At 42.3% G+C, this 13,238-nt stretch overlaps 1 protein-coding gene across 1 annotated transcript in view; it reads right to left on the bottom strand.

Annotated features, from left to right (window-relative positions):
• Window positions 1–542: 542 nt before the first annotated feature.
• The window catches only part of LOC310767357 (uncharacterized protein), a 73,602-nt gene continuing 60,906 nt past the window's right edge, over window positions 543–13,238 (bottom strand). The window contains exons 27-33 of the mRNA XM_083624223.1: window positions 12,140–12,402; window positions 10,791–10,933; window positions 9,149–9,376; window positions 7,699–7,926; window positions 6,004–6,134; window positions 4,751–5,095; window positions 543–3,475 (exon numbers count right to left, since the gene is read on the bottom strand). Of these exons, the coding sequence (XP_083480349.1) occupies window positions 2,525–3,475; window positions 4,751–5,095; window positions 6,004–6,134; window positions 7,699–7,926; window positions 9,149–9,376; window positions 10,791–10,933; window positions 12,140–12,402 (2,289 nt within the window). The 3' untranslated portion in view covers window positions 543–2,524. The remainder of the gene's footprint in view (window positions 3,476–4,750; window positions 5,096–6,003; window positions 6,135–7,698; window positions 7,927–9,148; window positions 9,377–10,790; window positions 10,934–12,139; window positions 12,403–13,238) is intronic.

Genomic DNA, 13,238 nt, shown 5'->3' with positions numbered 1-13,238 from the left:
TTGGCTGCCGAATTCTGCACCAGCTGCAGTTCCTGAACTGTTTTCAGAGGCAGATATACATATAATGCATTGCAGTAATCTAACCTAGTAAACCCCACTGAGGAAAGCAGGACTCCAGTTCAACCAAAAATGTATTGAATTCCACTGATGTGAAATTTGTGCACACTTTGTCAGTCACGGGCTTATCATACCAGCTGAGAACTAGACCCACATCTCAACACTTTAATCAATAATTGGCTAAACGTTCAATTTAGTTTCTCAACAGAAAATTTATTTCTCCCTTGTGTATCGTTAATTTGCAATTCTATCAGAAAGCAACAAATTCTTCCTAAGGCTGCAATCCTGGGAGCGAGTCTGATGAAACTCAGTGGCACTAATTTCTGACATGCATAGAATCTGGTTGCATGTTATTACGTTACTTTCAACAATGGGCTCAGCAGTGACTACTAACCTTTGGTGAACTGTCCTCAGTAATTGTTACAGCTGTCTGAGTGGTTAGATAGGGTGCATTTTTAACCAGTTAAAATAACTGAGCAGTGCAATTATAATTTTCCCCTTTTATTTGAAATTCCACAAAAATACATAATGTAATCCATCAACACCTCAAACTAGAGATCAGTGCAAAACCACAGCTTGTTATCTAAAATAAAAAGATATCGCAAAGCTCGAGATCTGCAAATTCCATGATTAACCCTTGAAAATGAACAGGCTATACTCCCATTCCAAATGGAAAGGTACATGGGAATTAACTGTAAACTCTGCAACAGCTACCAGTGCAGTCTTAAATCTCAGTTCATTAGATACAACTCTCCACAGGTGAAACTGTGGATTAAAACCAAAGGAAAGCTTAAAATAAGCAGTATTTCTGTCATATAAAATGTTCCTTAAATGTAAGTTTATCTTGTCCAAAAAGATTAAAATACATTTACCATTATATACATTTTCATCCCATTCATTTTTGCTTTTCTTTGAATTATAAAATAGATATGTACAGAATAATTGACGGAGGAAAAAGGGACTAGGGCAACATACATTTATAGCACACTCCCCCTGCCAAGAATCCTAGGAACTATTTGTTGTGAATGCTGGGAATCGTAACTTTGTGAGAGACAAACTACAGTTACTGGGATTCTTTGAGGGTGTGTGTTGTGCTTTAAAATGTATGGTGTGTATGCAACCTAGTTCAGTGGCAGTACACCCAATCCTATTTATTGATTTTAGCAAAAGGGCCTGAGAAAATGTAAGATACATATATATAAAATATAAGGCACTAAGTGGGTTTTATGGGTGAGTAGGGAAGGGGTCTGAACGCAGTCCTCCTTGGTCCAAGTCCAATACTCTCTCTGCTACACCACATTGGCTGTACTATACAGATATACACAAAATTACTTACTGCACGATTGTGGCATTTGAAAAAGCACCCATCCTGCATGGGTGGGTTCCATTCATTTCAATGGATGAAGCCAATCACTGAATATGTGAAAGGATCAGCTGCCTCCACTGAAATGAATGGGACAGCCCTTGTGGCTAGTAGAGTTGAATGAATACATCAGAACTCTTAAGGATCCTGATTCAGAGATGTCAGATGAGCACATGTGCTTCTGGTTTTAAGTTATATTTTTGTACTGTCCAGCAGCTGCAACTTGGGCTAAACCTATGCTTATCCTACATGTTGCGAAAGGAGCACAATGTCTGCTAAGCGTAGGAAGGAAAATTAGACTGTGCATTCCTGTTTTCACTCCACCTCTTTTTACGCTCATCTTTCCTTTTTTTTATGTAGAAGGACATTATTTTGAAAAGCAACTTAAAAATGAAGTGAAATACCTACCCTTCTAGAGAACATACGTATTTCCTGTTGATATTAAATAGCCCGAGCAACAAGCCATCTCAGCTGTATTGTACATTTAAAGCTGCAATTCTAACCACATCCGCCAGTGAGTAACCCCCTCTGTGTTCAACCTGACTTACTTTTGAGTAAATACATTTCGGATTGCACTGTTTGACAACTTAACTTTGAAGTCAATATGACTAATTAAGTTAATACTTTGCTATTGGGCTAAACGCACAAGGGAGCAAATCCAAGAGCGACTTAATCTTGAAGCAAGGCATTTAGGATCACACAGCTAGTTAAAGTTTGCAGATAACCAACTAAACCAGTTGGACTGCCACCCAGGTCCTAGCAATGTATGCTAGAATACAGAGGCTCAGGATGTTAGCTACAATCTTTCTGGCTATGCAGCTGGAGTAGTTCCTTTTTACTACAATCCAAATTCTTTTACACTGCAATGCTATGAATCTTATACTCAGAGGTGCTACTGTATTCAGTGGGGCATACTTCCTAGAAAAGTGTGTTTAGGACTGCATCCTTAATCTCGGTATCTCTTCTCTGGGCTTTGTGTGAGTTTTCTTGTACAGAAACTACTGCAAGGAAAGGAAAGCAATTCATTTAGCCCCTGAGAAAACAAACCACTAATTCCTATCACTGTTAAATGTAAATAAAAACTTATGGATGAAAGCATACCATCTAGGAGCGTGTGTACTGCACAGTGCTGTATTTAAGCCTTGAGGACTTGCTCAGGGTAGAACCAGGGGGAGGTGCTTCCTGTGTGCTGCCTTGGTTAAAGAAAGCATCTGCAATCAAGATTTGTCCCTGTCTGTCACTCTCAGGGTAGGTGGCTTGCTCTGATGTGCCCCACATGCCAGGGGTGGGTGTAACCACCCTCTCAGTCACTACCACATTCTGTCCTCCTGCTAAATTGGGGATGCTCAGGGAACCCTTTAGCTCAGAACTAGGTACAAGGACCCTCTCCCTTTCCCTTACAACAACGTAGTTTGAATCTGTAAGGTCTGGAAAGGCTCCAGAAGGCATTTCTAACACATCCTGCAAGTTAGAACCTGGAGCAAGCACTCTCTCTGTCACTACCACATTCTCTTTAAACTGGGGGTCAAAGATTACTGGAGGGGGTATTGCCCCATAAGATGTTTCTGTCACGACAACATTGCTGCTGCTGCTGCTAACCAGAGGGTTGGGTATACGTCTAACTTGCTGCAAGCCAGGTGTAGATTCAAAGGTAGTCTCAGTTACTGTCTCCTCGGCCACCATTTCTGAACCAAAGCCTTTTGTGGCATCAGGTATTTGGTTGCCAGAGCCTGAAGTATAGGTGTGCTCTGCATTCTGCTGATGCAAGTATTGCACATCAGATTCACTTGCTGCAAGAGTAGGAGTTGGGTCTTTCAGGCCTTGAGAGGTGTGTAGTCCAGCTTCCATGCCAATGCGTTTGCCCATGCAGATCTCAGCCAGAGTCTTAAATTTATCTCCCAAGTCATCCAGGTAATGCTCATCAAAGTCGCCCTCAATGAAACTGCAGCAGCCAACAGAACCATGGGGAGAATCTCTTTCTTCCTCCTGAGAGTAAACGAGTAGGCAGTCTTTTGCGAGGTGCCCTTCATCCTCGTCGGCAAAAGCATCAGCTTTCTAAAAATGTGGAAAAACAAGAACTGTGAGCGCTTGTGTTTCGGAAGATATAATTTTCTTTAATGAAACAGCAGTCAGCTTGGTTGGGTGTGACACAAACTCCTTCTGGCAGAAGGCAGTGGTTTGGAGCCTTTTAGCTTAGTGAAAAGGCAACATGACAGAAGTGTATACGATTATGCAGGGCATGGAGAAAGGGAATAGTGAAAAGTTTAGCCCCTTTTCTCATTCCTAGAACTCATGGACCCCTGTTGCATCTGGACATCAAAAGAGTCAAGACAGACAAAGGAAGTGCACAGCCAAACTTTGGAATCTGTTCCCACAAGAGGCAGAGATGGCTACCAACTTGGGTGGCTTTAAAAGAGGATTAGATAAATTTGTGGAAGATAAAACTATCAAACACCCTGCTGGTAAGCTTCCCATAGGTATCTGGTTGGCCACTGTAAGAACAGGATCCTAGATTAGATGGGGTCTGATCCAGCAGGCTCTTCCTATGTTCTTAACAAAGAGAAACTCACCCATTTTGCAGGTGAGAGAGCCAGGCATAAAATTCTTCATATTTTCAGGGATGGGCATTTACGGGAGAAAAGTGACAGCTGAATGTCTGCATCTTATCTTCCCCACCTCCACTCTCCTTTTTAAAATTGTAGTTTGCCCACATAGTGGTAGCTCTCATTACTTTTGGAAAGGAAAGGGTAATGGGAGAAAGACAGCTATGACACTGCTTGCAAGCTCCATGCCCCAGGGAAAAATATGCAATTTCCCCCTCCTTAGAAATTGATGACAATGCCATCCCACTTCTGGGTAATAGAAGTGGTGGCATTTTTGGCTTAACTGTCAGAGACAGCAGGAGCAGTGATGTAGGGCAGAATTTCTTTCCCCCAGTGCTTTATTTTTCTATAGAAATTTCCCCCTTTTCATATGTTCCTTAGTAACAATGAATGAATGCCCATTGCAAATTAAAGGTAAGCATGGCAGTCTTCAAAGTGTTTAGATTTGTTTAATGAACACAAGTAAAATAAATGTGCTATATTAGATCACTTTTGAGGACATTGGGAAAAATCCTGATGCAAACTGAGAATGTTAGGGAAATAGTGATAATTTGCATAGGGAAATATTCACATTTTCCAGGAAACCCACAACACTGCATGTGAGAGATGCCCAAACCAGTCCTAATAAACTAAGGAGTGGAAAATACAAAGGTCCCAGAATTAAACAAAACAGGGGAAGGGGAAGTCAACCAAGAGAGGAAGCATCTCACAAAAGTGGAAATCTTACTTCAGTGAAGTAGCTCCTTAAGAATTCTTCATTCACGGCTCCAGCATGTTCCATGTATCTGCTATCCATTGTCAGGATTTTCTGTGCTGCCATGTCTCCCCCTCCTACTCCTCTTGCTCCTGCTATGGTTGAGCCCCCTCCAAAATCCATGCCTTCATGATGTGCATGAGACGTACGGGCCTCCTCCCAGCGCCTTTCGATGGTTGTGGTGTTACGCTGTCCAAATGCAGAAGAGCCAGAAACCACAGCGCCTCCTGCCACGCCTAAGCTTGACGATGCATTTCCATTTCCCATCCCTGAGGCCGAGTTGTTCACAGAAGTCATGTGGCTTAGGCTGACGGCAGCCTAACGTCAAAGAGAAAAATAAAACTGTAAAACAACATTCATTTAAGGAGGCAGGCTGAAGTCACAATCAAACAACATGCAGCAGGCTGGGCTGGGCGAAGCCAGCTAGGAGACAAATGTGATTCAGGAACAGATAGTTTATTTGCTTCCTACTTGGAGAAAAGGAAGAGCAGATTTGTAATACGCGAGAGGAACAGATCCTGAAAGGTTTGGCTACTTGCATGGGTGTCTGCAGGAATGTTACCAGGGTGGGGGAAGTAAAGTATGGAGTGGCCCAGTGCATACTGTCTCAGATTTCAGGTTCTACAGATGCTAGAGGTCTATGATTTAAAAATGAAATCTGAGAATCTGGGGATTATGGTTCATCCAGCAGGGGACAATGTCCCCCTTGCTAGAGCACCACCCCATATACAGTTACTTGTGTGTCCCCCCCCAAAAAAGCTCCTTTCAGAACAACAGAGTTTGTAGTTAGGCAGCTTTCCAGGTCAATGGGAATATCTGCTGGATAGCAGAACTTCTTAGCAAACTTCCTTCCCAAATGTATAGCTCCATCAGAAAAAGTAGCCTGAGAACAGCTGCCTCAGCCAGATCCTGCCATTTACAAGCCCAGAAACTGCACACTCATCCCACCTATGTTTGTACAACTGTTTTTACACACACACTTTTTAATTATGTAAATTAATTACCCCATACCTATTTAAACTGATAAGAGAGTAAGCGCCATATTGTTCTAAGTAACTCAGCCCATTGTTGTCTAAAGCAGACTCTTCTGCTGCAGCCCTACATGCCCGTCCTTGGAAGGACATCCTATTTAACTCAGCAGGATTTAAGTCTTAGCAGACATGCATTAAGCAGGATATCAACATTCCTTGGTGCCAAATACAAAATCAGGGCAAAACACAAGATACCTTGTCTTCAGGGGCTGCCCCTTCATTGTTCCATATTCGCAACATTTCTTCGCTGTTATCGGGTATTGCCACAAAGCCTTTTGAGGCACCTGATCCACCAAAGCCACACGCCAGCAGTAAGAGAGGCACCACTGCAAAGGAACACGGCAGATCAACAAACCGTCAAAGGTTGAACTTGCAGAAGCAAATCCTAAATATCCGTCCATAGCCCATTAAATATAACAAAATACTCCAAAATCCATTCAAAATATTACAACGTTCTCTAAAATAGAGCCATGTAATGCAAACATTGCACCACAAACAACAGGCTGTGTACCAATCCTGTACTAATCTACACTTTCTGATGGCTTAGCACATTTTAAAATTCCAGTGAGGTGAGAGCACTGGAGAACCAAACATGAACAGCAGCAAGCAACTTCCATTTGCTTCAGCTTGCAGGCCTCACACATTCAGAGCTGTGCATGTTCCACAACATTACCATGAAAACACAGGATTTAGGTACAAATTTTGGCAACTTCAGGTTTTTTTCCCTAGCTCTCAGACAGTGAAAAGAGGCTTGCAGCTATGTGGGAAAGCAAGCCTGCAAGACTCCAGCAGAGGGGCTGAGCACCCTTTCCAGTGATTGGCGGGGTAGGCATTATAGTCCCTTGCATTTTTAGCAAAAACACAATTTTGCTAGGTAGGCAAACATGGGTAAATCAATCCCCCAGCTGCAGTGGTTGCCAGTTTATTTCCAGGCCAAATTCATGGTGCCCATCCCTGGGGTTTAAAACCCTGAATGACTTGCGCTCCAAATATCTGAAAAAACCACCTCCATCCCTACAGACCGTCTTGGGTGTTAAGTTCAGTTGAGGGGGTTCTCTTAGTAGTTCCGCCATCCGTATGGCAAATGTTGACTCAGGAAAGGACTTCCTCTGTGGCAGCCCTTAAATGCTGGATCTCCCTTCACACAGAGGTTTTCCTACCATCTTCATTGTGTAACTTTTGCAGTATGCTGAAGGTACACCTCTCTCCCCAGGCCTTTGACAATTAAAATATTTATGTGGGACCCACCTCTTCAACCTTTACTGTCCTGCTCTGTGGAATGGTAACAGCTGCTTTAATAATTGTACAAAATGTTTTACTTGTTTTTAATAGTACAGTTATAATGTTGTAACCTGAGCAGGGGCCTTGTGAGGGGTGGGTAATAAATCTAATAAATACTTTGCAGAATTCATTGCTTCTTGGAACATTATTTTGATTATTATTTTAAATGAACAGTGCTCTTAGTCCAGACTTTAACTAGCTGCTCCTAGTTTGGAAGGCCTCGTGGCTCGTTGCCTGTTTTTTGGTCAAGCTGCCAAACAACATTTCACCTCATATGAAAGTTGAATTTTTGATATAAGATAGGAAGAACAAGGATCAAAAGTTTTAAAAGAAGTGGGAAAGGTGTATCAGAGACAAATAAAATTTTAACAAAGTTCCTTAAATGTATTGCTCTACTCTTTACTGCACCATATGTAAAAGGTCAGAACATTAAGCTCTCTCTTAAGTCCTATTGAGTCTAATGGGAGAAAACCAGAAGGGGCTTAACTTTGGTTGGTTCATGCCCATAAAGCTTGCATGAAGATTGCAAGTCCCTGCAAGGAGGAGTCTTTGTGTCAGAGTGCACAATGGAACTCTGCCAATTCTTCTGGAATAACGCTAGTTACTTACACAGCAGCAGCAACAACGCCAGAATTATCAGAGCAATCGCTGCAGGTCCTAGAAAAACTGATGAGCCGACGATTGCTGCTCGGCAACCACCACCTTCTGCACATTCACAAACATCCAGTGTTAGAGTTTGATACTCGGGACAGCTAAGACCTTGGTTATCTTTCACCAGCAGTGGAACTTCATATGATCCAGGCTTCAGATTCTCTGGTATAAGCTGTACTCTAGATCCTTCACAGGGAAAAAGACAGTAACAATAAATATAAAGCAATGTAATGTAAGTAGCTGAATGTATGACAGAACTGTGAGCAGATACTGACTTTAGGGTTACCGACTTGATGTTCTGAAGTAAATAGTTATATTATGGAGATAAACACATCAGTTTCTAGAGTACCTAATTGTTGTAAACCCCCTTTGGCAACTGTATTTTTGGCACCAGGGATGGGAACCTGTGGCCCTTGAGATGGTGGTCTACAACTTCCACCAATGGGGGCTAGAGGTCCTCTTATATATGGAGGGCCACAGGTAGACCCCCCAAGTCTACACATAGACATCAGCACAATGTTTAAAGAGCTAAAATGATCAATGGGTACTAAATAGTCTTTAAAGGAACATCCCTGGGGTTACAGCAATTCCACAAGTACCCACTCTGTCAACCAGACAGAATATGAAGAACAGTTTTCCTAGATGTGTGTTAATTCCTTGCAGCAGAAAGACCACAGAGGATTTCTCTTTCTCTACAACCTGTGCCCAAATGAGGAGAAGGGTGGTATCTTACATCTTTTTCAGGTATAGCTGAAACATTTCCACTGCCTTTCAATGGATGCTTCAGAATCTGGCTTAATCTGAAATGAAGTCGCTCAACTTTCAAATAGCAGTAAGTGCAGAGCATTTCTGGCATATTTCAGTGGGAGAGAAATCTTGAGAGAGATGCTCTCCCAGCATGAGAACTGACCACGAGGATCTAAGCAACATAGTGGCTGCTCTTCAGACAAATAATCTCAGCCACTCAGCTTCAGATGTTTTATTCTCTGCCTCTGGTGAAGCTAAGCCCCTACTTCTGAAGCTACACTTCAAAGCAATGCTACTTTGGCCAGCACATGTTATCCAAGAGAGGATTAGCCAAGTCACAACTAAAATAACAGGCTTGTACCCAATGGTTGTGAGTTTTAAGCTTGGTTTTAATATTGGTTTTAATGCTGCAACCTGTCTTGGGATCTAAGGGGCAAGTAATAAATAATCATAATCAACAACAGCTGTCCTTCCGGTTCATGGCTCTCCGCTTGCACAATGGGACTGCCCCCTCCTCCTAAATCTGTTTTGGAAATGCACGGGGGCACACAGGAGGCAAAGATGGGTAGGGTAACAAATGCAACTCTTACCTAGTACAGTCGACTAGTTCCTGCACACCCTCACCCCTGCTGTAAACCATGTCATAGTGACTCATACTTACCATCCACTCTGATTATCCTCCACTTGTCTGACACTCTTTCAGGCTCATCAACAATAGTGAAAGTGAAAGGGCCACGATTTAGATAACCTCCTCGATTAGTAACAGAGACGTTAACAAACTTTGCATGGGTACAGACAGTTTGACGTGGAGTCACAATGGTCGGGCAGTAGAGAGTAGTATTCTGTACCTGAATAACAATGGTACCTGTAGCCGTTTTTGGAGGCTGGTCTGCAAAATATGTAAAGTAAAGCATTTGTATTTCACTGCTTAAGAATGCAAAAACATAGTTTTATCAATGTAGAATTTCATTTGCTTCTTTGAGTGTATAAAAGGTTTTAATGTGAATTCAGTGTTCGATTTGCAATCCATTTCAACAACACAATAACTGAATATAGGATGCAATTCAAACTCATGGAAATGTTTGCTTGCCAATTATTTGAGTTGCTGGAGATGACTACCATACTGTTACTCCAATTCTTTGGGCTCTGTGGACCGTCAGACACTTTATTCAAGACTAGCAGCCTTGTATCCAGCGTTTCTAGGAAATTTTACAGAAGCAAAAATATCAGTGCAATGTTGAAAGGTCCATTCTGCCATCTTAATCCCAAATGGCATCCAACTGTATCCAAACATAGATGGAAACCTGCTCCTTTATCTTGGGGACCATCCTGCAAAATTGTTTACAATATCTTAAAGAGTTCTCCATGTGCTAGCGAATAAACAACTTTCTAAAATACGTATTAGATTACAGGGACTCTAATGTGAAAAGCAGATACATGTGTGTGAAGTTGCCTCCTGGCCTTGGATTAGCAGCACATAGTGATGGAGCATTGACATTTTTGTGGAATCATGTACACATCATCATGCTAATGCATGTAATCCATCAGGCTTTATTAAAAGCCTCTACCACTACAACATTTGCCTAAATGCCGATGGTGTTCCAGGTACTTACTGAAGGAAAAACAGGCTCAGTCCCTACCATCTACTCAACACAGGTAAATGACCCTGGTTCTCTGCCCAGTCGTGAAAAGCAACACCACTCTCTGTTGATCTCTTTTTGTTTGATCTTGTGATGTTTAGTGTTACTGGCTTTTGCCGCAATAAAACTTGAAACTTGAAACACCACTCTCTCCTTAGCATGGAGAGAGAATCCTGATTTTTGCCTTCTCCTTATCCCACCTCAAATGAGGGAAGAGCCTGTATGTCTCCCAAGCCCCCTGTGAATGCCAGAGGATTTGAGAGAGGCAAGACAATTGATTGCAACCATGATTCATGTCTGGCTAGTAAGTGTAGCCAAGATTTTTGGAGCTGCTGGTCCCTGTTGGGAAGTTGCTTTATACAGACAGACCAGTGGTCCATCTAGCTCAGCCTTGTCTATGCGGACTGGCAGTGGCTCTCCATGGTTTCAGGTAAGGTTCTCTCTTAGCCCTATCTGGAGGCACCATGGAATGAAGCTGGGACCTTCTGCACGCAAAGCAGATGCTGCACCACTGAGCCACCACCCTTCGCCAAAGCTTACAGGTCAGATGGTTGCTGCCACTTTCCAAATCTAGCTTTGGGCTTTAACAAATTAAGATGTAGAGTATGAATGAAAAGCCTGATGAATTACTCTTAAGGAAGAAATGGAAGAAGCATCACTTACCCTTATTTATAGCCAAAATTGTTGCAGTGTAAGTACCGTTGACAAGAAAAGATGAGTCATAGTCAATCACTCGGTTAAGTTTGATTTCAGCAGTCCTAGAGTCTACTGTAAACCAGTTCGCAATGTCCTGGCCTTTAACATACCTGTGCAGATTTTTAATGTATGTTAGAATGGTCACAACAATCGGTGTATAAAGAAAATACTTTGCTCAAAGACACACATGGAACCAGGCAGAGGGCCTTCTTGGTGGTGGCGCCCGCCCTGTGGAACGCCCTCCCATCAGATGTCAAGGAAATAAACAACTATCTGATGTTTAGAAGACATCTGAAGGTAAACCCTGTTTAGGGAAGTTTTTAATGACTGATGTTTTATTGTTTTTTTCATATTTTGTTGGAAGCCGCCCAAGGGAAGGGCGGGGTATAAATAATAAAATTATTATTATTATTATTATTATTACTACACAGGCTTGGTGGATGGTGAAACATCTTCATTTAGTTTCATCCAACAACTCAGAGCCATTTTGCACATTAAAAAAAATCATGGAAACATACGTTTTATGATGCATGTCAGTGTAGCACAAGAAGATAACACAGACATACATTTCTGATGGAAGTCATGCATTTATAGGAGATGCCTGGAAACTTCATGTCATCCTAAGTCTGCACAGGAAGAATGTGAATTCATGTCATTTCTTTTGCTTCCCCATCAGGTCCCCAGCATGCCAGAAGACAGAAATGGGGAAGAAGGGCCACATCCTGTTCTGGGCAACCTTCTGGCGGCCACTTTTGCCTCTGGCCCCCTGCCCATTACAGGGATGTAACCAGGGGCAAAAGTAGGCAACACAACGAATGAAAAAATCACCTTTATACAGCAGGCTAGTTTCTGTACACATTCACACCCCTGTCTCCATCCAGGTAGACAACAGGCATTATCAGAGTTCAAGGTCACCTTCCATCCAAGTGAAAACACTTTCGGAAAGGTGTGGATTGGGGTTGGTGAGGGATGTGGCCTGGGGAGAGTACGAAGGACCAGGCAGAGAGCCTGGAGGACTGCATTTGGCTCCTGGACTGGAGATTTTCTACCCCTGTCATAAGATGTACAGATGTATCATAAGATGACATGGGTGGGTGCAACAGAAATAGAGCCATTCTATGCATAAAATCATTGCATCTTGTGGGTGCTGCTATTTGTTTCTTAAGTGTGTGACTGCGACCTACAGATACTGCAAGTAAAAGGCAGTGGCACAAATGAGGCATAGACTGAGGCCCGTCTTCACTCAAACTGAATGCTGCAGTTAAGCAAATCTTCAGTGATTTGCCTTGGTAACAAAGAAGAAAGGCATCTCTTACCTGATGTTTTGTGCTATCTTTCCGGTATCTTCATCATAAGCTTCGAAGCGCCCAATAACCTGGTTCACTTTCATTGTTCTATTTGCTTGAATTGTAACTCTGTTGGGCTTAAATACAGGGCCTTCAATCACATTTTCCACCTTAATTTTAACTGGAATTGGTTTTGCTTGGAAGCCCTTAGCAATAATTGATTTGTGATATGCTGCTTTGTTAGAAACAACAATATTCAAGTCAATGTTCTGCAGCTCTTCATAATTAATTTCCTGTAGGGAGAATGGAAAAAAACCCCCAGCAACAAGTCAGAAAAGGTGCACTCTGTATTCCAAGCTGGAGAATAAGCGTTAAGACTTCACTTTCATTATCACCAGGGGAGGCCCTGCTGGAGTGTCACCACCTCCTGCAGTCCAAGGGGCAGCAGGATATGGGAGGGCTTTTCCTGGCTAAGAACTCCCTTCCCTTGGACTTGCATATGGCACTGTCCTCTTTTCATCAGTTAATCAAGATGCACCTCTTTGCCCAGGCAGATGAATGATTTAGAACAGGCTATGATTTCTACTGATGACTTAGTTATGGTTTTAAGTGATGTTTCAAGGAATGCACATATCCTGCTCTGGGACCCTAAAGAACACATAACAAATTCAGTCAGTCAGTCAGTCAGTCAGTCAGTCAGTCAGTCAGTCAATCAATCAATCAATCAATCAATCAATGCTCCATGTGTGTGTTTATACCTGCTCTGGTTTTGGGCCAGTTCCCGGACAAGTGAATGATATATGCCAAAGTCCCTAGATATTTAGAACATTATAAAATATATTTGCATTTTTCTTTGGTATTCACAGTGGCATCATGGAAGTCCCACATACACCCTCTTTTCTTCACAAAACATTAAGCTCTGGGCATTAAATAGTGATCAGAGGAAGCTGCATTTTCCATTTGTAAGATTTTGTCCTCTTGGTAGAATGCAAACAAAGACAATGTATCTATGGTTGCCACAGCAGGCTTTATCACAGGGTTGTGAAACATTCGCTCCCTTGACTAGAAGGCAGTATTAAGCCTCTGGATTGGCCTCACTGAGTATATGTAGCCATATGGTATTACAGCC

This window comes from Podarcis filfolensis (genome assembly GCF_964270895.1).
Source record: "Podarcis filfolensis genome assembly, chromosome: 7".
Lineage (NCBI taxonomy): Eukaryota > Metazoa > Chordata > Lepidosauria > Squamata > Lacertidae > Podarcis > Podarcis filfolensis.
This window is presented reverse-complemented; position numbering and strand designations above follow the sequence as displayed.